Source organism: Oncorhynchus clarkii, chromosome 3 (assembly GCF_045791955.1).
Source record: "Oncorhynchus clarkii lewisi isolate Uvic-CL-2024 chromosome 3, UVic_Ocla_1.0, whole genome shotgun sequence".
In the NCBI taxonomy this organism is placed as follows: Eukaryota; Metazoa; Chordata; class Actinopteri; order Salmoniformes; family Salmonidae; genus Oncorhynchus; species Oncorhynchus clarkii.
The window spans coordinates 25709301-25734555 of NC_092149.1; the positions used below are offsets into that span (position 1 = coordinate 25709301).

The window sequence follows — 25255 nt, forward strand, 5'->3', positions numbered from 1 at the left end:
AGTAAACTGAATATCAACTCACACACACACACGTCTCATGTTTCCACCCTCAGTTCGTTATACAGGCCCAGTGTTAAATTTCGGTCTTTCTCCTCCCCATTCCTTGTCTGATGCGAGGGTGGAATCAAGTTTTTTTTGTGGGAGGATACGAGATTCCAGCCAGGATGGCAATGGAACGCTGACAAGAAAAGTTTAGTCCGTTTCCTCTTGACTGGACAGACCAAAACGGACTCGATGGCGACGAAGGTATGATATATCACCTTGTAAGAGTTATTTTCTTGCCATTAATAATATTTAAGTCATTCATTATCTGTTTATTACTTTGATATCCATAATTTGTGATTCAAACGCACATGAGACTGTCATCAAGTTATAAACTAGGGCGCCGGCTCTCACCTATATTCAGCGCATGATGTACGATAAAGTGCTAACATGTTAGGGTGCAACAAATCGAAACCAATTTTGGGATTTAACCAGAGTATATCATGAGCCTACATTATGCTCACAGCCTACATTATGCTCACTGGCCTTGTGGATTTCATTTTGACACGGAATGCGCAATCTGGGTGCCAGTTATTGTGGAGCAGTTGAATGCCCTGTGCCTCGACTGTCGGTGCAGAGTAATAGAAAGCACGGGGAATCAATCAGGTTAACGCATTCCTTCCTACGGAAACGTTGGAATGGAGTCCATTGCATGCACAGTTTCGATGCGCTTTTTTGTTAAGGAGGAAAGTCTATCATTTTGCTTGGCTATTTTAATAATAATTTCTTGCATTGAAAATTGGTTTCCAGCCACCCTTGATAGTATAAGTAGACGCCTCACACCTAGAATAGGTGCAGTACAATGGGATTTAATGAGCCCAAAGTTCAGCGCATGGATATACAATGTATGGCAAAAGGCTACCCGAGATTAATAGGAGTAACGTTCTGCAGTTTTGGCCAACACCCAGAAGGTAAATCTGTGAGAGCTGCCATTGCAGACTGACGGGGTTCTACAACGCTTGAGTGGGATTGTTATATTAGAGAATGAATGAACCAATGAATGAATCAGTCAGTCAATCATTATTTTAATAAAGTGCTACTGAAATACACACCAAGTGTACAAAACATTAGGAGCATCCCCTTTTGCCCTCAGAAAAGCCTCAATTAATCGGGGCATGGGCTCTACACTGTCGAAAGCATTCCACAGGGATGCTGGCCCTTACTGGCTCCAATTCTTCCCACAGTTGTGTCAAGTTCGCTGGATGTCCTTTTGTTTGGTGGATCATTCTTGTTGCACACGGGAAACTTGAGTGTGAAAAACCCAGCAGCATTGTAGTTCTTGGCACACTCAAACCTGTACGCCTGTCACCTACTACATACCCTGCTGGAAGGCACTTAAATATTTTGAATTGCCTATTCACCCTCTAAATGGCACACATACACAATCAATGTCTCAAGGCTTTAAAATCCTTCTTTAACCTGTCTCCTCCCTTTCATATACACTAATTAAAGTAGATTTAAAACCTCTACAGGATCGGTGTGTCCCCCCCGCCGGGACGGTTGAGCTAACGTGCGGCAATGTGATTAGCATGAGGTTGTAAGTAACAATAACATTTCCCTGGACATAGACATATCAGATATGGGCAGAAAGCTTAAATTATTGTTAATCTAACTGCACTGTCCAATTTACATGAGCTATTACAGTGAAATAATACCATGCTATTGTTTGAGGAGAGTGCACAGCTATGTATTAATAAACCAATTAGGCACATTTGGGCATACTTGATACATTTTTTTACAGAAATTAAATAGTTCATTGGATCAGTCTAAAACTTTGCGCAATCTAAATTGCACCTAAACTGGAATAATACATTGGCTTTTCTCTTGCATTTCAAAGACGATAAAATGTAATTTAAAAATAACATTTTTTTTTGTATTATCTTTGACCAGATCTAATGTGTTATATTCTCCTACATTAATTTCACATTTCCACAAACTTCAAAATGTTTTCTTTCAAAAGGTATCAAAAATATGCATATCCTTGCTTCAGGTCCTGCGCAACAGGCAGTTCGATTTGGCTATGTCATTTTAGGCGAAAATTGAAAAAATGGTCCGATCCTTAAGATGTTTTAACAGGTGACATCAATATCGGACCATAGCTTTCACCTGGTCAGTCTCATGGAAAGTGCGCATGTTCCTAATGTTTTGTACACTCAGTGTATATGTTAACAAGTTAAACACTTCAGAATCCAATACAATCCACCCTCAATTGAATTTTGGAATTGTAGCAATTCGTTCTGAATCTGAGATTCTGCAATAAAAAAAAATCCCTTGATGATGCCGATATTGTGTCAGGTAAATCAACATTTGCTGAAATATCAAATAAATTAGGAAATGTCACAATCTGTCTGCTGTGTAATAGCGGTTTCATTAATTACAATTGGAATTCCATTCAAATGCTTCAAAAGACATTTTATCATAAGGGTGTGTCAAGCGACAAGCCTTAAACAATGTTCATGACTAGCCCTGAGGCCTAACACATTGTGGTATTGTTCTTGGGTAAACATTAGCCTAACAGTAGTGTGTGTGACGCATATATTCTTTACTACCAGGTGTGCACTGTGCAGGAAACGGATCATAATGTGATTGCAAATGAGTAACTTACACTCATGATTATGTTGTGTTATGCATAGTACAATTTATTTGTCATACACTATTAAAAAATTGGATTCTCCCTTCAAATCTGCTCTTAATCTTTATGTGTTATTCTCTCTCACACACCACAAGTACTCAGATCTGGAGTTGGCATTGAACACCCTGGTAAGTCAGTTCCATGGTGCTGCAGCCAACAATGCCCCCACACTAACCACAGAGGAGTTCCAAACCCTGGTCTCCACACAGCTACCCACCCTTGACAAGGTAATATGATCCCGCACAGTAAAGTACGACTCTGTTCCAATATTTCCAATTTGTTCCTTCCTTCCTTGCGGTAATCACTGATCTGACATCAGTAAATTCAGGAAATCTGTGTAGTTTAACCCTGGTTTTAACCTGTCCAGCCATGTTATATACATGTTTTATCCCAAGGAAAGGATGAAGGAAGAATTCAGTTTAAGTATTAGGCCAGGGAGAGGTCCCTCATTTTGCATGATAGATTCTTCCCTTCCATGGCAACCTCTGTGAACAAATAGAAGTGCAATCCCAAAATGATCCCGTAGCAGTCTATTCTCTCCCATCTGGCTGTGTGTTGCCTCCCCCTTGTGGATCTGAGAGGATTGGAATTAGGTTGTGGCTCCACCTACTGTAGTTCAACTGTAGTTCAACACTCTTACATCTATCCAGCCATTACTGATTCATGGAGGGTGAATTGATGGGGTGGGGTAGTGTTCAATAAGAGCTGTTTGGATGGCTCTCTTTAAATATGGACCATAAATTATGTTGATTTTTCAACCCTTTTTTTTCAATATATATATATTTTTGAAACATAACATACACATACAAACGACAACATCACACAAACATCAACTACATCACACCTGCCCAGACCCACATGCTCACACCCCGATCTCCAGCGCCCGCATCACTCTCTGCCACATGGCCTCAAACTGTACCATTTTGTTTCTCTGCCACCCACAAACTTTCAACATTGTGTTAACGACAAACGATTGGTTGATTTACATTTTAAGTGTACATTTTTTCAAGATGATTGATGATGAAAGTATCGTCCAACCCATTGGGTATCCCACTGCACCCTCATATTCCATGTCTTGAAATATGCAGCCAGACGGATTAAAATTACTTTTATATTGTAATAGTTCTGACAGCCAACTTTCTAACTCCACCCATAACTTTTGGACTTTATAACTCTAACCTTTCTAATAGACAGCAGGAGATGAACAAGGCTTGAGCCAGCTGCTCCAGCAGATTGGAGTAAAGGATGGAAAGGGGGTCTCCTTTGAGAACTTTTGGAACTTAGTCCAGACAATGGCCACCATTCAATACGGACAGAGGAGCCAGGAGAAGACAATCAAGTGTAACTGCGTTCTACAGTGAGGAGCTGGTCAAACCTACCACCTAGGGAACAGTTTACACCACCCAGAAAATCACACTTTAACCTGGGCCCCTCCCAACCACCCCAGCCTAGTATTCTAACTCCCTAACTCCTCCTCCCTGGCTGTTCACACCTAGTTGTTATGTGTCTGCCATAGAGGGGGTTAATAAAGTTGTAGGCCTATTCGATGGTTAAATGAAAGGTTTACTTTATAGTCTTCTATTCCATCTGCAATTACCCAACATTATTATTTCAACTGCATTGTTATGTCAGTTCTTATGGATAATAGCATGCTATTTATGTTTTCATTATTTACATTGTTGTCACACTTATTAAAACCAACATGTCTAATGCTAAAATGACTAGAAATGAAACATAGTATGCGTGTTATGTTCATGATAATTGTATTACTTGTTGAATAAAACTTTTAATTTTCTTACATGTTTGTGCTTATATCATGGAAGCTACCAACACTAGAATACACAACACTATACAGTCTACTCCTTTATGTAGGTCTGACTCCACCTACTGACTCTGGATTTGATAATATACCATTCCTAGAGATAATGTCAGAATTAGAGGTAGAGTATTCTGATCCTAGATCTGTGATTATGCGGCAATGTCTCGCTCAAAAACACCCGAACCAGAGAGTTTCTAAACACAGAGGTGCAACATTGCGAGACTTCAAGGAACGTTTGCCAAACAGACCAAGCAGACTAGGCCTGGACTTTGGGTTCGAGAAGTCAATGGCCTTGCTCAATAGGATCAAAACTGTAACGTATCGTGGGTAAATTGACTGATCTACAAATAATAAAGAGTAGTTATTTATGATGGAAGGTGATTTGTATAAATCAGTCAGTCGGCAGTCGCTTGCACTGTCTGATGCACCTTCGAACGTCCAATGAGAGAAGTAAAACATTCTTCATTAGCTGTTAATTTTCTCGAAATCTAAAGGCACACCTAAATTTGAGTTAATGTCTTAAGTAGTTGAACATGTTATAACTCCAACCTCGTGAAAGTGTCAAACTGTCACATTTTCGTCAAAAACTCATTTATGTGGAACCAGTGCCAGCTAGCATGCACATGCGCAGTTCGGCGCAAGATCACGGTTAGACCAGATGACGTGATTCTGCGCATGAGTTTAGCTAGCCAACGTCGCAATGGACCTCGCCGACTGCAACCGTCGTGATCGGGAGAAGCAGTTTCTGGCTAGCTGGACTATCTTTGACTATGCTCAAACTTCTTCCGTTCCAGATTTTTTTTCAGTGAAAGAATATCCGGAGTAACCTTGCGCTGGTTTAGAACCTGCGCAAGGTAAATACAAAAACATTTGAACGGTTTTTATCCTCATTTGCGTGCGAACGATCATCAATAGAGGTAGGTCTCGCCTTAAATATGTATACATTATGATTAGTAATGCAAGGCTCGTTTTTCTCTCATAAAAAAAATATTTATCCCGGAATGACTCTTCCACACAGATGAACAATGGCGGGCAAAGCGGAGGTGGCTTTCCGTTTGGGCCGAACGTAGTGAAAGAATCAGGAACATATGGAAATTGTGTCCTCTGTGGGTTAACTTTAAACCATGGGCGATATCCCCAACTTCTACCCTGTTTGCACTCTATTTGTCAAGCATGCCTGCCCCCAGTCAATCCAGGGTTGCAGAAAGGTATGAAGCACTTTTGTTGAACACAACTGGGTTTGGTGAATTTACTGTATCGAGCTTTTGGAATAAGGAATGTTCTATCTGACATTTTGGTAAAAAACGAGTTATTCACATGGCCAGTTAGAGTTGCTCTTGACTTTAGATGGTGTCCTTCACAGAGTTGTTCTTTAGATGTTCTTCACAATTTACGACAGGAAAAAATAGGACGTTTTATCTTCACAAACAGTTTTGCTTTGAACTTGGTTTTATAAGGTTATATTTGCAATTCAATCACAATTCTGCATTTCCAATAAAAAATGGATGTAAAGTGATGTCGTTAAAGAGGAAGACATAACAAAACAGTTCTGAGATCTGGGACTCTCCCTATCTCAAAACTATACATGTTGATCAAACTAATAGTTCCATGTCCTTGATTATTCATATCATGGGTTCTGACGCTCTTTTGTATTTAGTTTTTTTTCAGCACTTTTGTTGAATAATTCCTGGCCACCACTTCTGCTCTTTATGGCAAAAATAATTAAATACAGGTACCTTGGAGCATGTTAAAGGCCCATTGGAGAGGCATCCCTGAATTTTTTTATTTATTATCTTGTTCTATATAGATATTGAAGGATAATTTCACTGAAAATACAAACTTACCAGATTTCATGGATAACTACTAAGTAGTTTGCTTGCTCTGGGCATCGAAGACAAGACAAATATATCAGTTTACTCATCCAGAGCTAAGCTTTAGCCATGCTGCTAGTTCTCCATGGTGTATTTGTCATTTTGTGGTTTGGAGGATGGAGGGGATACTCTTCATTTAACGATTAAATGGCTTTACTTTTCTTTTGAAATTAAATTAATCTTATGATTCAGTATCAGAACCTTTTTACTCAACCCAGATCCACATATGAGAATGCTCAATATCTCATAACTAGACTTTTGGCAGATAGAACCTTATAATTCCAAAGTCACAGTATCATTATCTAGGGGAGAGGCCAAAGACTATTCCGAGACTCCCACAAGACAATCACAGTGTTTTAGACAGGAAACATTGAGAAGGGAAGCATTACAAAAATGGTCTACTTCTCTCTCTCTCCAGATCTCTCTATCTCTCCAGCGTGTCCGTCCTGTGACATGCCATTTAATATTCTGGAAGTCAAAGATAATCTCTTTATTAAGAACTCTTCCAACGATCTCTGGACTGGTAATGTCCAGGTGAGACACTTTGGGTGTTAATATGAATAACTCCATCAATAATATTAACTCAGTCAATGATAGTGATGTTCCCATAGCCTGTGAATGCCTTTATACATTTGGTGTATTCCATCATCACGTCTGTGACTGCAGTGTACCTGTTGTGAGGGGTTCGTGGCGAGTGGCTGGTGTGTGGAGTGTGGAGAGGCGCTGTGTTCGGAGTGTGTATCTGCACACAGGAGAGTGAAGGTCACGAAGGACCACACTATCCGGCTCCAACCCCCAACAGGTCTGCCCTATATACCCTCAATACCATACTATTGAGCACTACGGCTATTCTTTTCAGAGACTTCTACTCATGTAGAATTTGATTAAATTATCCACAGACATCTTTTCTGCTCAAATATTTTTTCAAACATCATACCATCTTATGCAAACACCTTGTAATATTCAAGTTATATTTTATTATCTGGTCACTACACACGCACATACGCACGCACACACAAAAAAAACATGGGCCTCCCAAACATTGACTTAGAGGTCGACTGAGCCAGACACGGCCATCAAACACTTGTTGATAATAGCAGGACACTGACATAGGATGTTCATATACTAGATTGTATCATATTTTTGTATTCCCCCGCAGGAGTCTCCGCTCCCACAGTGTTTTGTCCCACACACAAACATGAGCCAATCAAACTCTTCTGTTTGACCTGCGATCAGCTGACCTGTCGAGACTGCCAACTAATGGATCACAGGAACCACAGGTAAGTTTCCTTGCATATTGTAAATATAGTCACAGTATCATGGAAAGTTCAAATACTGTAGAAGAATCATCCTTACCTACCTTGGAAGTAATCACTAAAACACAATTCGATAGGTAAAAAATAAGGTAAAGTCACTTGATTACTTCAAGGAAGAGAGGAGGACAAGGTGGATCCTTTAAGCATTTGAACAGTGCCGAAGTCTCTTCTCCTGTTCTCCTGAATCTCCTCTTCTATTCCCATGCAGTTTCCAGTTCCTCCATGAGGCGATGGTCAGCCAGAAAGAGCAGCTTCAGTCCCTGGTGCAGAAAGTGAAGCAGCAGAGAGTTGCAGTGAAGCAGAGCCTCCTGGACATGGACGGCAGGTAATAACTAGTCAATTACATTGGAATGAAAGTACAATATTGGAACAGGAGTTTCTTGTCACAGGGCATGAACTTCATGTCACAGAAGTAAATCTTCTATCTGCTGTATTGTTTAAAACTGCGTCCTCTGCATCTTAGTTGGAACAGAAACCTTCAGCTGAATATAGTAGGATGTTTTTGGTTAGTTTCTAAAGACTGCAGCTGCATATTGAAGCTGTCAGTGTAAGCAAATACAGCTAAGATCGAGCATCTGTGCAGGTGTATTCAATTATATGGTTTTTTAGGGTTAGGGTTTACCTCCGGGTCCATGCCTTCAATACCTAGACAAAAGTGCTATATCCTACCCACAAATTTTGGATTGAGGCAATGTTTTTAGCGGAATCTAGACAATAGATGTCATGAAATGTAGCTTGAATTGAACAAGCTTTGATGTGGATGATCCTCTAGACATTTTATTACATGGGACGTTCCACCAATTAGGTGCCTTTTGAGAAGTGTAACTTGATCAAAAAAAGTTTGATTTTACCTCATTTTACTGTTTGGTCATAAAAACTTCATAAAAAAACAAGTTTTCCCAACTCAAGAGGTTAAATAAAGGAATATGACTATAGTAAGTGCCTATTAAGTTTCAAATAAATAACAGGTTTGAGGATTTCATCATAAATCCAATTGTGATGGAGGAATGGAAGCCTGTTGTGTGCAACAGGGAGGGGCAATTGAATGCAAGCTTAATTTTTTGTTGTTGAAATTAAAACATTTCTAGCCTGTCTATCCATGGGTAACAGGTTGACGTGTTATGCTCATCCCACTCAGTTTTCCATCACAAAACACCAGAAAATGGCCAAAAATAGTAAAACCAGCTCACCTGCTTTTACACTATAATTTGACAATTACATGTTCAATGTTTCTTTAAAAAATATATGTAAATATGAATTGTTTCTCTATTTTAAAACGAGAGTACAGTAACATGGATGACCTTAAAATGAGGGACAGACGTTAATCAGATTAATCTCTAATGACATGAAATCAATAATAATCTTCAGAAATGACTTTGTCAAGGCAACAAAATAACTAGGGCTTTACAATGATGGTGAGAACTATGAGCCATTTTGGAGTTAAATAGGTTAAAATCTTCCTAGAATACCGAGTGTTCACAGAGTGTTCAGAAAGTGTTCACAAAGTGTTCACGTCAATATGCAGAATTTTGGTACTTTAGCAAGTCTTTATTCATAATGAAAATATTATTTATTTAATTCAACTTGTGGTCTATATTAAAGGGCACTTCATTTAATATAACAGGTTTTTGGCTACTTACAGTAGCAGTCGAACATTTGGACACCTACTCATTCAAGGTTTTGTTTTATTTTTACACTTTTATACATTGTAGAATAATAGTGAAGACATCAAAACTATGAAATAACACATTACATAGTAACCAAAAAAGTGTTAAACAAATCAAAATATGTTTTATATTTAGATTCTTCGAAGTTGCCACCCTTTGCCTTGATGACAGATTTGCAAACTCTTGGCATTCTCTCAACCAGTTTCACCTGAAATGCTTTTCCAACAGTCTTGAAGGAGTTCTCACATGCTGAGCATTTGTTGGCTGCTTTTCCTTCACTCTGCGGGCCAACTCATCCCAAACCATCTCAATTGGGTTGAGGTCTGGTGACTGTGGAGGCCAGGGCATCTGATGCAGCACTCCATCACTCTCCTTGGTCAAATCGCCTTTACACAGCCTGGAGGTGTGTTTGTCATTGTCCTGTTGAAAAACAAATGATAGTCCCACTAAGCACAAACCAGATGGGATGGCGTATGCTGTGGTAGCCATGCTGGTTAAGTGTACCTTGAATTCTAAATAAATCACTGACAGTGTCACCCCCACACCATCACTTCTCCTCCTCCATGCTCCCCGTTGGGAACCACACATGCCAACATCATCCGTTCAACTACTCTGCGTCTCACAAAGACACGGCGGTTGGAACCAAAAATCTCAAATTTGGACTCATCAGACCAAAGGACAGATTTCCACCGGTCTAATGCCCATTGCTTGTGTTTCTTGGCCCAAGCAAGACTTCTTATTATTGGTGTCCTTTAGTAGTGTTTTTTTTTGCAGGAATTCGACCATGAAGGCCTGATTCACGCAGTCTCCTCTGAACAGTTGTATGTTGAGATGTGCCACATACTTGAACTCTGTGAAGCATTTATTTGGGCTAACATTTCTGAGGCTGGTAACTCTAAGGAACTTATCTTCTGCAGCAGAGGTAACTCTGGGTCTTCCTTTCCTGTGGCGGTCATCATGAGAGCCTGTTTCATCATAGTGCTTGATGGTTTTTGCAACTGCACTTGAAGATACTTTAAAAGTTCTTGACATTTTCTGGGTTGACTGACCTAAATGTCTTAATATAATGGTTGACTGTTGTTTCTCTTTGCTTATTTGAGCTCTTCTTGACATAATTTTGACTTGGCCTTTCACCAAATAGGGCAATCTTCTGTATACCAACCCTACCCTGTGACAACACAACTGATTGGCTCAAGCGCATTAATAAGAAAAGAAATTCCACAAATTAACTTTCAAAAAGGCACACCTTTTTAATTTAAATGCATTCCAGGTGACTACCTCATGAAGCTGGTTCAGAGAATGCCAAGAGTGTGCAAAGCTCTCATATCAAGGCAAAGGGTGTCTACTTTGAAGAATCTCAAATATAAAATATATTTTGATTTGTTTAACACATTTTTGGTTACTATATAATTCCAGATGTGTTATTTCATAGTTTTGATGTCTTCACTATTATTCTACAATGTAGAAAATAGGAAAAATAAAGAAAAGCCCTTTAATTAGTATGTGTGTCCAAACTTTTGACTGGTACTGTATATATCAAAGGAACACAAAAGGCATTCATTTTGTGGAAATACCCACATGTTCTCTCCCACTCACAGATTGCTAGACATAACACAACTCAAGTCAAAGCTGAGGGAGAGCCTGAAGAGAATGCTTTTTGCTACTGTTCAACTCTTGAAATCGAGAGCCACGTCGCTCTACAACAACATAGAGGTATTTTAGCTATCCAAGACTAACACAATCCATGAAAGGTAAAGAAAGTGTGTGTTCATGTGATTTTGCTCTCAGGCAGAGTCGATAAAATGCTTGCTCATGTCCACCCAGACTATGTGTAATGCCGAGGTGGCAGGGATCGAGACGAGACGGAGTGCACTAAACAAACTGGGGCAGAGGCAGGACTATGTTGCTGACTTTGCTGAGAAAGCCCTGAATGTGGAGGACTTCTTTGCCCTGCTCTCCTACAAAGGGCAGGTAGAAACCCACTTGTTCTGCCTGTACAAAGCTACTCACACATTTCTTTTTTTTCCTTTTGGCTTATATCAGAGTGCCTTATCCCCCATCTCCACCAAAGACACTTCATTCTGAATTGAGTTGTGAATTTCTCTTTAATTTAAATGATTGAATTGAACTTGAAGTGGCCACATCCCACATGAAGCAGAATTTGAATTGAACTTGAATGAAAGGAAGGATATAGAATGTAATTCTATAAAATTCAATGAAATTCAAATGGCTTATTTTTTCCAACAAATCACCATAGAAATGTTTTTGACATAATGTATGGTTACCAATACCATGTTGCATAAGGTTGAAGATTTAAATTTTTAAATGTCATTCTCCTAAAACCATTTAAAATAATTACAGTGGTCTGGAAATATTTTAAGATCCTGTTGTGGGTTTTCTCTAATGTTTTTACATAACAATACATTTCCCAGAATGCATTAGGTCAAAAACTGCAGTATGGAAGGGAATAATCTAACATCTCATGACAAAGAAAATTACATCTTTGAGTTATAATCAAACTAATATTTGAAATAGTATGTGTGCTTTCATATGGTCTCATGTTCTGAGCAAGGAACTTAAACGTTAGCTTTTTTACATGGCACATATTGCACTTTTACTTTCTTCTCCAACACTGTGTTTTTGCATTATTTAAACCAAATTGAACATGTTTCATTATTTATTTGAGACTAAATTGATTTTATTTCTGTATTATATTAAGTTAAAATAAAATGGTTAATTCAGTATTGTTGTAATTGTCATTATTACAAATAATTATTTAAAAATCGGACAATTTAATCATTATCTGCATTTTTTGGTCGTCCAATTATCTGTATCGCCGTTGAAAAATCATAATCGTCAACCTCTAGTTTTAATTAAATGTTACTTCCTTCAATTCAAATTCAAATGTTGCTTTCTGTGGTGTGTGGCCAATTTAAAATGTATTGTTCAAAATTGAATTAAATTCAGAAATTCCTAATTGATCCCAATCCTGCGTCACAAACATTACCACATCAACACACATGCGCAACCCTATCCACATATGCTCCTCTCACTCCACAGATTGGATCCCAGTTACAGCATCTCTTGACTCAGAGTACTGAGCCCCCGGGGACCATGCTTAAGTTGCAGCTGGTGATTACGGATGACTTCAAGAAACAAATAGCTTCCTTTGGTAAGTCAAGATACTCAATCTCCTATTCATGTAGGCTGTTGTCAGGGTAGGTTCCTTGTTCCTTGTCAATCATTGACTTATTGGTGAAATCAGCAGTCAGACAATATCTTCTTTAAGTAAATCAATAAAACCTTTATTAATGCAATTGCAGACAGAAGTTAACAATGGAAACACAGCATGTATGTCTGAGAGTAAGTTATGCGACCAAGCAAAGGGCGCACCTGATTAAATACCTGTGATCACTCCCTGGTGGTGTGATCACCTACGTCAATGTATATGTCCAATGAGTCGAGGTTACCTTAATGCAAATACCTAGAACAGTAGCTTCTCTAAATTCTAAGTGTCATCAGCATTTTCCACTGTCGCACGAGATCAAAATGGCCAACCTAGACAGTGTTTACTTTACCTAGTTCCGGTCTCTCCTAGCCTGCAGGCACATTCTTGCAACAGCTAGGTCTTAACCACAATGACTAATATAGATAGCTTATGCAAGGTATAGTGGCAGAGTTCAGACACATAGCAACAGTATAATAGTGAGACCTGCTATTATAAGGCCTGTAGCAAGCATATGAGTCTTAAGGTCCCCTTAATCAACAATGGTACCCTTCCCCTACAATGTGCTGGCTTTGATCTTAACACAATTCTTAGATTAAATCAAGAAAAAAAGGTTTTAGCATTGATTGCCACATAACGTGGTAGTCCAGTATTGCCCATTTAGTGTTGTTAAAATAACATGCCGAAATCAACCCAATGAATTTTGTCATTGGAAATGGGGACCCCAGGACACAAGCTTGAGACTGTTTGGTCGTGACCATCGCATTTATATCATCGCTCCTACAATAGTATTATTTTTCTTCCTTTTTTCCAGGTAAACTTTTGGGTGATATTGTTCCCTTTGCCCAATCACATGTTAGTCAAGACAACCCCCTGGAAAACCAAGAAAGACCCAATGCTCCCTCTGGCCAGACCTCTTCCAGTGCTCCTAACATGTCCATCCATTCTGTTCCCCCTCCACCTAACCCTGTCTTCCAGCCCCCACGCCCCTCTTACACTGCCCCATCCAACCCCCACAGTCAGCCCTCAACTTCCCAGCCCTCCACCTCCCGTGAGCCTCCTCCTTATCGCTCCCTGCCTGTCCACACCCCTTCAAGCCTTCCATTGAGCCATCCTGTGACACCCCAGCCCTGCCCATCTACACTAGCCCCATCTCACCCCTCCCTGAATATACATAATCCACCATTCTGTCTACCACCAAACCCTGCCCAGCCATCACTTGTCCCTAAACTTCATGTCCAGTCACCGTTGGTCCCCACCAACCATGCCCAGCTATCCCCTGTTCAGCCTCCAACCTCCCCATCTCTCCAACCACTGATCGAGGCCACACCTAGACTTTATGGTATGTTCAAGGCAACTCCTCCACCTGGACGATCTCGGAGAGGTAAGGATGGAAAGTCCTGGACGTTCCACTCATACTCACCTGTAGAGATCTGCCACCCACCTTCTGGCTCGTCCTCTCCTGCAGCCGTAGCTCAGCATCAGAAAAGGAAGTTTCCAAAATCGCAGCTGCTGTGGATCCTCCATCAGCCTCCCTCTGTAAACCCCATCCCTGTCCTCCCGGTGAAAGCCCTAGCAGACTCCCCCTGTGATAGAAGCCTGCCTCCTACTGGTCTGGCAGACCCTGACCCAAACTCTCAGGCCAGGGAGAACGAGCCCACCTCTACTGTCACTGAGTTGGAGACTGACACAGAGGCAGGCAGTGCTATCGAGTTGGAGGTCCCATCAGCCTGGGCTGATAGAAAGGCAGCTGCCTGCTCGGACAGTACTTCTTCAGATCTGCCTTTCACAGGGACTTTGTCTACTGAGAGGACCTCTAATAATCTCTCTTACAGTGTCTTAACCCACACCCACCACCCCAAAGAAGAAACTGACACGGACCCTAACAATAAACCCTATTCTGTGGGTAGGACCCATACTGCCCCCCACAACAATAAAAAGATAGCTTATGACCAACAACATGAGGATGCTAAGGCTATCAGGTCACTTCATCGGCGTGTGAATAACTGGAGAACTGAGCTGCCAACACGCATTAGAGTGCTACTGGAGGGACCCTCTCCACTCCCCACCAGGACAGGTTCGGTGGTGGCAACTGAAATGCCAACCAGGCAACCCAACACCACCCAGCTACCGAGCTTGACCAATAGCAACAATGTTAACAACTCAAGGTCCTGGCAACCCAGGGTCTTGATGTTTCGGCTTCCCATCTCCACCCCCACTCCTGGATGCTCTCTTCCTCAGTTCCTGCTTGTCCAAGGGGCCAGCAAAGATGAGATTATTCTGCAAGAGATTGCAGAAGACCACCAGGTAAGCACGTTGCTGCACTACATGTTTTGTTTCTGATTTAAAGTCTGGGTTAAGGTTAGTGATAAAGCACTTTACGTTGTCCTTTTTAGCTTAGTAAGATAGTGATGATGATCTATCCCCTCCGCTGTTGTTGCAGTCCCATGGCGATGACATCACACCACCAGAGTCAGACAACCTCCTCTGGACTAAGGTCCTATCCTCCCCAGAGAGTCCCCCACTGCTTCAGTATGTGACCTGTGCGGCCTGTCACACTGTTGGCGGTTCGCTATTCTGTGTAGAGTGTGGGAGGGGCTACCACCAAGATTGTCATATCCCACCCATTGGTCCTTCCTTCTGGTAATCTCCCTAAAGATTTAAAGTAGTAGTTTCTATGTAAAGTTCCAGTTTGGTGGAGTTGATATGGAGGGAATATGCTAGTCTGAGTTCCGTGTGTTAAAGCTGTGTGCTGTCTGTTTCCCCCTCTGGTAGGGAGGAGTGGAAGTGCTCACTTTGTCAGGACCTGGCCGACGCCACAGACCCCTACAGTGATGACAGGCACAGGACTATGTGCCTCAGCCTAGCAGACCAGCGGGTAAGATTCACCCGTTGTGCATTTGAATTCGGATCCTCCTGCTGAGTCGGATAGCATTTAAATTGAACTTTTGGACCTGTAACTTCTTAGATTCAATGCTGGCATTAACCAGATCTTGTTATTTTCTTTGCTAACAGAAATGTGAGCATCTCCTACTCTTTCTAAGGTGTGAGAATGACAGAAACATCCTTTGCAGCACGGCTGAGGTGTGTATGAAAATATATATTAAAAACCAAAATGGCTTATTGTAACTCAATGGCATTAGTGATATTTGTAAATAATCTTATCTGTTGCTATTATTTAGCACATTTATAATGAGAGCTCTCATACTTTTGTCTCTTCAGCCCCCCTCAGATTCAATATGTCTTGACTCCATACATGGAAGGCTGCTACAACATCGATCACCCCCTTACCGTACCCCCTCCGAATTTGTCTCTGATGTCTGGGTCCTTTTCAACACCATGTTGATGAACTCAAAGGTTGTCACATCTTCTAAAATGTTATTTATATAGTAAAAAAATCACTCCTGAAAGCATTTGCTAAACTACCAAATTACCTGAGAATTTACAGACAAAAATACCAGGCAAATTACATTGAATGTGTGTTTTTTTATTATCTCAAAGGACCAGGAGTTGGTTGTCAAGCTACGGGGCAGCTTTCAGAGGAAGTTAGGGGAAGTGTTTGGGACAGCTCTCCACCCCTCCCTCCTCAGCCACCCTAACAGCAGCTGGACTGAGACGGGGGAACCTGAGGAACCAACGGCTGCAGAGTCTCTGAAGAAGATGAGGGAGTTGCTGAATATGACCAAAGTGCCAAAAGCTAAGAAACGTCACTCCCAGGTCAGAGTTGAAACAGATGAAAATGAAACTAAAATGAAGAAAATGAAAAAGGATGCAGACTGAAAAATTGCCATTTGAAGTGGAGACTCCGAAATGCTATGTTGTTAGTCAGTTATATACAACTGACATTGTACTTTTTTTAAATTAAATTAAATACAAAAGGGATTGTGTGTGGCTTTGTTTTTGCACATTTGTAACAACTATGCAATATACAATGCATTACTGTAGCCTTTGTACTGTACGATAGTAAACTCAGCTAAAAAATAAACGTCCTCTCACTGTCAACTGCGTTTATTTTCAGCAAACTTAACATGTGTAAATATTTGCATGAATATAACAAGATTCAACAACTGAGACATAAACAACAAGTTCCACAGACATGTGACAAACAAATTGAATAATGAGTCCCTGAACAAAGGGGGGGTCAACTCAAAAGTAACAGTCAGTATCTGGTGTGGGGAGGAGGATGTCTTCCCTGTAACGCACAGCGTTGAGATTGCCTGCAATGACAACAAGCTTGGTCCGATGATGCTGTGACACACCGCCCCAGACCATGACGGACCCTCCACCTCCAAATCGGTCCCGCTCCAGAGTACAGGCCTCGTGTAACGCTCATTCCTTCGACGATAAATGCAAATCCGACCATCACCCCTGGTGAGACAAAACCGCGACTCGTCAGTGAAGAGCACTTTTTGGCAGTCCTGTCTGGTCCAGCGACGGTGGGTGTGTGCCCATAGGTGACGTTGCTGGTGATGTCTGGTGAGGACCTGCCTTACAACAGGCCTACAAGCCCTCAGTCCAGCCTCTCTCAGACTATTGCGGACAGTCTGAGCACTGATGGAGGGATTGTACGTTCCTGGTGTAACTCGGCAGTTGTTGTTGCCATCCTTTACCTGTCCCGGAGGTGTGATGTTTGGATGTACCAATCATATGCAGGTGTTACACATGGTCTGCCACTGCGAGGACGATCAGCTGCCCGTCCTGTCTTCCTGTAGCTCTGTCTTAGGCGTCTCACAGTACAGACATTGCAATTTATTGTACTGGCCACATCTGCAGTCCTCATACCTCCTTGTAGCATGCCTAAGGCACGTTCACGCAGATGAGCAGGGACCCTAGGAATTTTCTTTTGGTGTTTTTCAGAGTCAGTAGAAACGACCATTCCACAGGTGTATGCTCATTAATTGTTTATGGTTCATTGAACAAGCATGGGGAACTGTTTAAACCCTTTACAATGAAGATCTGTGAAGTTATTTAGATTTTTACAAATTATCTTTGAAAGACAGGGTCCTGAAAAAGGGACGTTTCTTTTTTTTTGCTGAGTTTATATCCAATATTCTATGTATGCCTGTGTTTCGAACGTACTAAAGTTGGCCTAGATGAAAGGTGCACTGCATGAGCATAAGGCAGCCAAAGATTAAACCAGTGGTCTTGGCGATGCTGATACAACGCCACCAGATGGCGCCTGAGTAAAAGCACACTGATCAGGAGTGAACAACTTCTGGCTGTCGTCGAGGGCTGCATTCTTGATGGTTTTTGATCTTCCCTCAACTGATAAGTTAAAATCATTGATTCCCCAGTGTGTGTACTAACTGTCAATGGTGTGTGCAGTGCATACATTTGCCTTCCCAGAGTTAAAGCTGTCTAAAATTATCAAAATGTTTATAAAATTATTTGGTTAGTGATTCACATTTCTCTGACATGTTCATATTTCCAGTAGGTTTGTGTAGAGGGGATTTACCAATCGATCAAAGTAATGAAAAATGTTGAATGTAAGATTTAAACCAACCTGAAACAGTTATTTTAATTATCACAAGAAAACTAGCCATCATGATCACATAACAGCCCTATCAAATTAATCGGAGTTGTGACCTAGCCCACTTAAACAGGCTGTCTTCTCATTGGTTCATAAATGGCCCCACCTATCCTCCAGCTCTTGCAAACTGTATATATTTCTTGTCACTGTACAGTAGCCTATATCAAAACAGGGTAATTAAAATAGTTTTTTGAAGCATAATCCATTCCAAATGGTTGTCCAGGTCAAACCTAGCTCGCATCACTGCAGCAAGACAATTGAGGGAACTCAGCAAAAAGTGGAAGCTAATATCTTATTACTTGGGGCTGAAAATGTAGGGAAATCAGGTAAGAATGTGTTCTTGTCTTTGTGTTTAATATGCACCTTGCAATGTTCACAGAGAGGTATTTTCAACAGTTAACGAGTTATCATGTGCTTTGCCATCCTTCACTCAACGGGCATTCAATGTGAAGCATGAGCAGTCATCTGGAGTATCTGATCTGACGGAAGGCCTACCTACCAATTGCATATTAGGGAATTTATTTTCAGTGACGATGTACACTCAAAGTTTGTACAAGCCATTCAAATACATTTTGATTAAACTATACACAACTTTGTGTCTTTTCCAGCGCTCACCGTCCGATTTATTACCAGAAGATTTATTGGCGAGTACGGTGAAATAGGTAAGCCTGCCAAATGAGTACATACATCTTGTGCGTAATGCTGACCATTTAATACATTATGATGTTTTTGATTTAATTCATATGTTTCTCCGTCAGAATCAATTTACAGTCATATTGACACAGTTGACGGGAGGGAAATATCCTTCAACATATGGGACTCGCTCTACCCACAGGTAAACACTCTTGGACTACCCAAATGTCGCCATTCATCATTACGCATTTGCCATTGGCAAATGTTTGTCATCTAGCCATAGTGACCACTCATATGTCATGTTTTTATGTGTTTTTAGGACAGTGCAATAACTGAGTCGATAAGTGAGAAACAGCTTCAATGGGCAGACGGTGTGATACTGGTATACAGCATATGCGACCGCTCCAGCTTCGAGGTAGTGCGTCAACAAGTGCAGCGCATCCGCCACGCCAGTAGGAAGATGTCTGCAACAGCGCCCATCATCATTGTTGGAAATAAACGCGATTTGCAGCACCGACGGACAGTCTCAAGTGAGGAGGGCCGACTCCTTGCTCTCTCGGAAGACTGCGTATTTTTTGAGATATCCGCAGCTGAAACATACCACGGTGTTTTGCTGGTGTTCCATGGACTGATAGATCTTATCAAAGAGTCGAGAGCTCTGCGGAAAAGTGCCGCGGGTATTAAAAGTATAGTGAGAAGCATGTCAGCTGTATTCGGGAAGAAACGTGCAGAGTAATCTACCACAGGATAGTCTACATTATGCGCAATGGGATTTGGATAGTCAGAACATGTAGGTATGCTACGCGGTTGGCCAATGCAGGCTTGGAGGCGCAATTGAGAAAAATGGTCTATGGCAGGTTGTAGTGCAACAGCAGGCGCGTTCTAACAACTTCAACAGGTTTTGATAGGGAACTTAATTTGGACGTTTTTTAGAGAGGAGAAATTGGTTCTCTTTGTAGAGTTACACAAAGGTTTGAATTGCAGATGGAAGCAATCCATCAATCATTTATTCTACTTTTTGAAGTTGAAAAGTAGGTATACAGTACTGTAGATAAACTGTATAAGAAATCATGTGCGCTTCCATACTTCACTCAATAGGTATTCAATGGGAAGCATGAGCAGGAATCTGAAGTAGCTGACATCTGACAATACTGTTGATCTGATGGAAGGCCTACCCATTGCCAATTGTTAGGGAATTTATTTTCAGTGACAATGTACACTCAAAGTTTGTAAAATGTTGAAGGCTTGATGTGTGCATAATCAGCAATGCAAAACAATTACATTTCAGTATTATACTTTATCTAAAAACGAACAACTTTAAACTTAGTAATTCTATGTTGCAAGTTCTAGCAGACTTGATGCTTATATGTGCTGTGCACACCTTTGTTTGAGAATTGTAAATAAATACATTAACATATTGAAATGTGGATAAAACTATTTCATTTCTGTGTAATACATCTTGGAAAAGTTATATGTGGTAATTTTGATGTTTATACAATGCATGAAACCGGAATGGGTTAATCTTGGAAAGTACTTGTATGAGCTGAGTACTGTACTGTAGATGGGGAAATGGCACTTTATTTCACTCTTCATAACCTCAATACATTTCACATCAGCAATACAAATGTTATTTATTTCTTGAATACAACCAATGTTATGTTGATGTATTCTGTAGGACAATCTAAACGTGTCATGTATTACATGTTCTGAAATATTAAATGTTATGACATTGTAATAAAGACATTTTCTACTGTCTATTCGATGCTCATTCCTCAACACATTCAATTTCCTTCTATCATCCATATTTAGGCCAATCAATCAAGACTTTACCTTTAATCATGACAAGCTTTGTTTCTCACGGCTACTTTGGGAAAGAGAAAACAGAATGTGACATCAGGTTAGCACGTCATATAAGAATAGTTAGGTCTAATATATAATGGGATACAAGGTGTATAATGTCACATGATGCTCAGTTAGGAAACCAAAACAAATTTGGGTTGGCGTCTGTACATGAAGTAGAGCGCCTGAATCTTTCAGTCACAAACATTGACACATTTTGTATTACAATGGATTAATCACAGATTATGTCTAATGATCTATGGTCCTCCTATGTGTACCCACAAACTAAAATCAACTAATAAGTCTTACACCTGGGCCTTCAAAGGGGGCCATTTCGAGGACACTGGTGACTTCTTAGTGCTCTGTGGCCTCCATCGCGGGTATTTCGGCCTCTTCTATATCGGCCTTTTCTGAGTGCCCAGGGTTCAGGTACTGCAGAATGGGGTCTAGGAGGACCTCGACAGCCCAGGAGCGGCGACGCACAGCGCTGGTGTCCAACTCATCCAGGTTGTCCTGCATCTGGCTGCCCTGGAGGCCATTGTGTGTGTTGTCCGGGGTTAGCCGGGGGGATGGGGCGTTGCCTCCACTGGATGAGCTCCTGCGGGAGCGGATTGACAGGCTTTTGCGTCTGAGTGGACTGCCGTCTCCTTCGTCAGAGCAATACTCAGTGGTCTCCACCTCAGGCACAACAGCACTGGACGAGCTCCTGCGGGAGTGGGGAGACAAGATCTGGCATCTGGGTGGGCTCTCATCTCTTAACTGTGCATTGTTCTCTGTGGTCTCCACCTCGGGTATTACGGTCTCGTCTGAGGATGGTTCAGAGCTCAGGTACTGGAGGATGGAACCTAGGAGGACCTCGGCAGCCGAGGAGGGGCGACGCACGGTGCTGGTAGAAGGAAGCTCTAGGGGGTCCAGCTCCAGAGAGAGAGGCTGGTCGTCTGGCTTCTGGCTTCCCCAGCGAGAGAGAGACTGGTCATCTGGCTTCTGGCTGCCCCGGCGAGAGAGAGGTTGGTCGTCTGGCATCTGGCTGCCCCGGCGAGAGAGGGGCTGGACATCCAGATTACCAGCACTTGATGAGCTTCTGTGGGAGCCAGCAGACAGGCTGTTGCTTCTGGATGGGCTCACGTCTCTTGCATCTGAGTAGTACTCAGTGCTTTCCCCCTCGAGTGCAACGGCCTCATCTGAGACTTTCTCAGGACTCTGGTCCTCAGTGGTCTCCACCTCGGGTGCAGAGGCACTGTATGAGCTCCAGCGGGAGCGAGCAAACAGGCTATTGTGTCTTGGTGGGCTCTCGTCTCTGGCTTCTGTTTGGTTCTCGGTGGTCTCCACCTTGGGTATAATGGTCTCGTCTGACGGTGGCTCAGAGCTCAGGTACTGGAGGATGGGGCCAAGGAGGACCTCGGCAGCCAAGGATCGGCGGCGCAAAGCACTGGTAGAAGAGATGTCCAGGATGTCGAACTCCACAGAGAGAGGCTGGTCATTCCTCATCTGGCTGCCCTGGCAGACATTTGATGGGTTGCCAGCACTTGATGACATTTGATGAGCTTCGGACAGACAGGCTCTTGCATCTGGGTGGGCTCTCGTCTCTGACTTCTGTGTTCTCGGTGTTGTCCACCTCGGGTACAACAGGCTCCTCTAAGGGTGGCTCAGAGCTAATGTACTGGAGGACGGAACCTAGGAGGACCTCGGCAGCCGAGGAGGGGCGACGCACAGTGCTGGTAGAAGGAAGCTCTAGGGGGTCCAGCTCCAGAGAGAGAGGCTGGTCGTCTGGCTTCTGGCTGCCCCAGCGAGAGAGAGGCTGGTCATCTGGCTTCTGGCTGCCCCGGTTAGAGAGAGGCTGGTCATCCGGGTTGCCGGCATTTGATGAGCTTCTGCAGGAGTGGGCAGACAGGCTCTTCCGTCTGGATGGGCTCTCATCTCTTGCGTCTGAGTAGTACTCAGTGCTCTCCACCTCGAAAGCAATGACCTCATCTGAGACTTGCTCAGGTCTCATGCCCTCAGTGGTTTCCACCTCGGTTGCAACCACACTGGACGAGCTCCGACGGGACCGGGCAGACAGGCTCTTGCATCTGGGTGGGCTCATGTCTCTTGTGTCTGAGTAGTACTCAATGCTCTCAACCTCAAGTGCAACGGCCTCATCTGAGCCTTGCTCAGGGCTCAGGTCCTCAGTGATCTCCACCACGGGTGCAACGGCACTGGACAAGCTCAAGTGGGAGCTGGAAGACAGGCCGTTGAGTCTGGGTAGGCTATCGACTCTGGCTTTTATGTGGTTCTCGGTGGTCTCCACCTTGGGTACAAAGGGCTCGTCTGAGGATGGCTCAGATTTAATGTACTGGAGGACGGAACCTAGGAGGACCTCGGCAGCCGAGGAGGAGCGACGCACGGTGCTGGTAGAAGGAAGCTCTAGGGGGTCCAGCTCAAGAGAGAGAGGCTGGTCATCTGACATCTGGTTGCCCCAGCGAGAGAGAGGTTGGTCGTCAGGCTTCTGGCTGCCACGGCGAGAGAGGGGCTGGTCATCCGAGTTGCCAGCACTTGATGAGCTTTTGCGGGAGTGGGTAGATAGGCTCTTGTGTCTGGGTGGGCTCTCGTCTCTGATTTCTGTGTGGTTCTCGGTGGCCTCCACCTCGGGTATAATGGACTCGTCTGAGGGTGGCTCAGAGCTCAGGTACTGGAGGATGGAACCTAGGAGGACCTCGGCAGCCGAGGAGGGGCGACGCACAGTGCTTGTAGAAGGGAGCTCCAGGGGGTCCAGCTCCAGAGAGAGAGGTTGGTCGTCTTGCTTCTGGCTGCCCCGGCGAGAGAGAGACTGGTCATCCGCGTTGCCAGCACTTGATGAGCTTCTTTGGGAGCGGGCAGACAGGCTCTGGTGTCTGGATGGGCTCACGTCTCTTGCATCTGAGTAGTACTCAGTGCTCTCCACCTCAAGTGCAATGACCTCACCTGAGACTTCCTCAGGTCTCAGGCCCTCAGATGTCTCCACCTCAGGCACAACAGCACCAGATGAGCTTTTGCGGGAGTGGGCAGATAGGCTCTTGTGTCTGGGTGGGCTCTTGTCTCTGGTTTCTGTGTGGTTCTCGGTGGCCTCCACCTCGGGTATAATGGACTCGTCTGAGGGTGGCTCAGAGCTCAGGTACTGGAGGATGGAACCTAGGAGGACCTCGGCAGCCGAGGAGGGGCGACGCACAGTGCTTGTAGAAGGGAGCTCCAGGGGGTCCAGCTCCAGAGAGAGAGGTTGGTCGTCTTGCTTCTGGCTGCCCCGGCGAGAGAGAGACTGGTCATCCGCGTTGCCAGCACTTGATGAGCTTCTTTGGGAGCGGGCAGACAGGCTCTGGTGTCTGGATGGGCTCACGTCTCTTGCATCTGAGTAGTACTCAGTGCTCTCCACCTCAAGTGCAATGACCTCACCTGAGACTTCCTCAGGTCTCAGGCCCTCAGATGTCTCCACCTCGGGTGCAACAGCACTGGACGAGCTCCGACGGGACCGGGTAGACAGGCTCTTGCGTCTGGGTGGGCTCATGTCTCTTGTGTCTGAGTAGTACTCCATGCCCTCCACCTCAAGTATAATGGCCTCATCTGAGCCTTGCTCAGGGCTCAGGTCCTCAGTGGTCTCCAGCACAGGTGCAACGGCACTGGACAAGCTCCAGTGGGAGCTGGAAGACAGGCTCTTGCGTCTGGGTAGGCTCTCGCCTCTGGCTTTAATGTGGTTCCTGGTGGTCTCCACCTCGGGTACAACAGGCTCGCCTGAGGATGGCTCAGAGCTAATGTACTGGAGGACGGATCCTAGGAGGACCTCGGCAGCCGAGGAGGGACGACGCACGGTGGTGGTAGAAGGAAGCTCTAGGGGGTCCAGCTCCAGAGAGAGAGGCTGGTTATCTGGCTTTTGGTTGTCCCGGCGACAGAGAGGTTGGTTGTCCGAGTTGCCAGCACCAGATGAGCTTTTGCGGGAGTGGGCAGATAGGCTCTTGTGTCTGGGTGGGCTCTTGTCTCTGGTTTCTGTGTGGTTCTCGGTGGTCTCCACCTCGGGTATAATGGACTCGTCTGAGGGTGGCTCAGAGCTCAGGTACTGGAGGATGGAACCTAGGAGGACCTCGGCAGCCGAGGAGGGGTGACGCACAGTGCTTGTAGAAGGGAGCTCCAGGGGGTCCAGCTCCAGAGAGAGAGGTTGGTCGTCTTGCTTCTGGCTGCCCCGGCGAGAGAGAGACTGGTCATCCGGGTTGCCAGCACTTGATGAGCTTCTTTGGGAGCGGGCAGACAGGCTCTGGTGTCTGGGTAGGCTCTCGTCTCTTGTGTCTGGATGGAAATTGGTGGTCTCCACCTCAGGTATAACAGTCTCATCTGACAGTTGCTCAGGGCTCAGGTACTGAATGGGGGCTAAGAGGAACTCGATGGCTGAGGAGCGGTGGCACACAGTGCTGTCCAGCTCCACAAAGAGAGGCTGGTATTCCTGCTTCTGGCTGCCCTGGCGAGAAAAAGGCTGGTCATCAGGCTTCTGGCTGCCCTGGCGAGAGAGAGACTGGTCATCGTCGTTTGCTGGGTTGGCCGGGGCTGGGCCGGGGACTGGGCTGGGGTCTGGGGGATTGATGCTGCTGGATGAGCCCCTGCGTAATGAAGAGCGACGACACACAGCGATGGTGGAAGGGAGATCCAGGTTATTGAGCTCCAGAGAGAGAGTCTGGTCAT

At 43.8% G+C, this 25255-nt stretch overlaps 3 protein-coding genes across 4 annotated transcripts; all 3 read left to right on the forward strand.

The window, feature by feature from the left end:
• The first annotated feature begins 166 nt into the window (after positions 1-166).
• Positions 167-4384, forward strand: LOC139405843 (protein S100-A14-like). The gene is made up of 3 exons (XM_071148280.1): positions 167-246; positions 2770-2901; positions 3865-4384. The coding sequence occupies exons 1-3, from the start codon at positions 235-237 to the stop codon at positions 4033-4035; spliced, it is 315 nt and encodes a 104-aa protein (XP_071004381.1). The 5' UTR covers positions 167-234; the 3' UTR covers positions 4036-4384.
• Positions 4385-5144: 760 nt separating this feature from the next.
• Positions 5145-16451, forward strand: LOC139391752 (transcription intermediary factor 1-alpha-like). Of its 2 annotated transcripts, XM_071139267.1 has the most exons (15): positions 5145-5410; positions 5512-5701; positions 6783-6898; positions 7031-7166; positions 7524-7644; positions 7889-8005; positions 10946-11060; positions 11172-11318; positions 12408-12519; positions 13388-14880; positions 15017-15216; positions 15349-15451; positions 15589-15657; positions 15796-15930; positions 16075-16451. In XM_071139267.1, exons 2-15 carry the CDS (start codon positions 5512-5514, stop codon positions 16351-16353), a joined length of 3333 nt encoding a protein of 1110 aa, XP_070995368.1. In that variant the 5' UTR covers positions 5145-5410; the 3' UTR covers positions 16354-16451. The 2 variants fall into 2 exon arrangements, with proteins under 2 accessions (XP_070995368.1, XP_070995379.1); XM_071139278.1 differs by lacking the exon at positions 5512-5701 and having other exon boundaries at positions 5298-5410.
• Positions 16452-18314: 1863 nt separating this feature from the next.
• On the forward strand, positions 18315-19513 carry LOC139405844 (ras-related and estrogen-regulated growth inhibitor-like protein). Its single transcript, XM_071148281.1, has 4 exons — positions 18315-18429; positions 18712-18765; positions 18862-18938; positions 19056-19513. Exons 1-4 carry the CDS (start codon positions 18315-18317, stop codon positions 19470-19472), a joined length of 663 nt encoding a protein of 220 aa, XP_071004382.1. The 3' UTR covers positions 19473-19513.
• Positions 19514-25255: the final 5742 nt, after the last annotated feature.

Bases quoted from the DNA above. Each gene is read 5' to 3' on its own strand.
- LOC139405843 (XM_071148280.1), top strand. The intron at 2,902-3,864 runs GTAATATGATCC...CCTTTCTAATAG, and splicing joins AGCTACCCACCCTTGACAAG to ACAGCAGGAGATGAACAAGG.
- LOC139391752 (XM_071139267.1), top strand. From the start codon at position 5,512: ATGAACAATGGCGGGCAAAGCGGAGGTGGCTTTCCGTTTGGGCCGAAC. The intron at 11,319-12,407 runs GTAGAAACCCAC...CTCACTCCACAG, and splicing joins TGCTCTCCTACAAAGGGCAG to ATTGGATCCCAGTTACAGCA. The intron at 15,452-15,588 runs GTAAGATTCACC...CTTTGCTAACAG, and splicing joins TCAGCCTAGCAGACCAGCGG to AAATGTGAGCATCTCCTACT.
- LOC139405844 (XM_071148281.1), top strand. From the start codon at position 18,315: ATGGTTGTCCAGGTCAAACCTAGCTCGCATCACTGCAGCAAGACAATT. The intron at 18,766-18,861 runs GTAAGCCTGCCA...TTTCTCCGTCAG, and splicing joins TGGCGAGTACGGTGAAATAG to AATCAATTTACAGTCATATT. The intron at 18,939-19,055 runs GTAAACACTCTT...ATGTGTTTTTAG, and splicing joins GGGACTCGCTCTACCCACAG to GACAGTGCAATAACTGAGTC.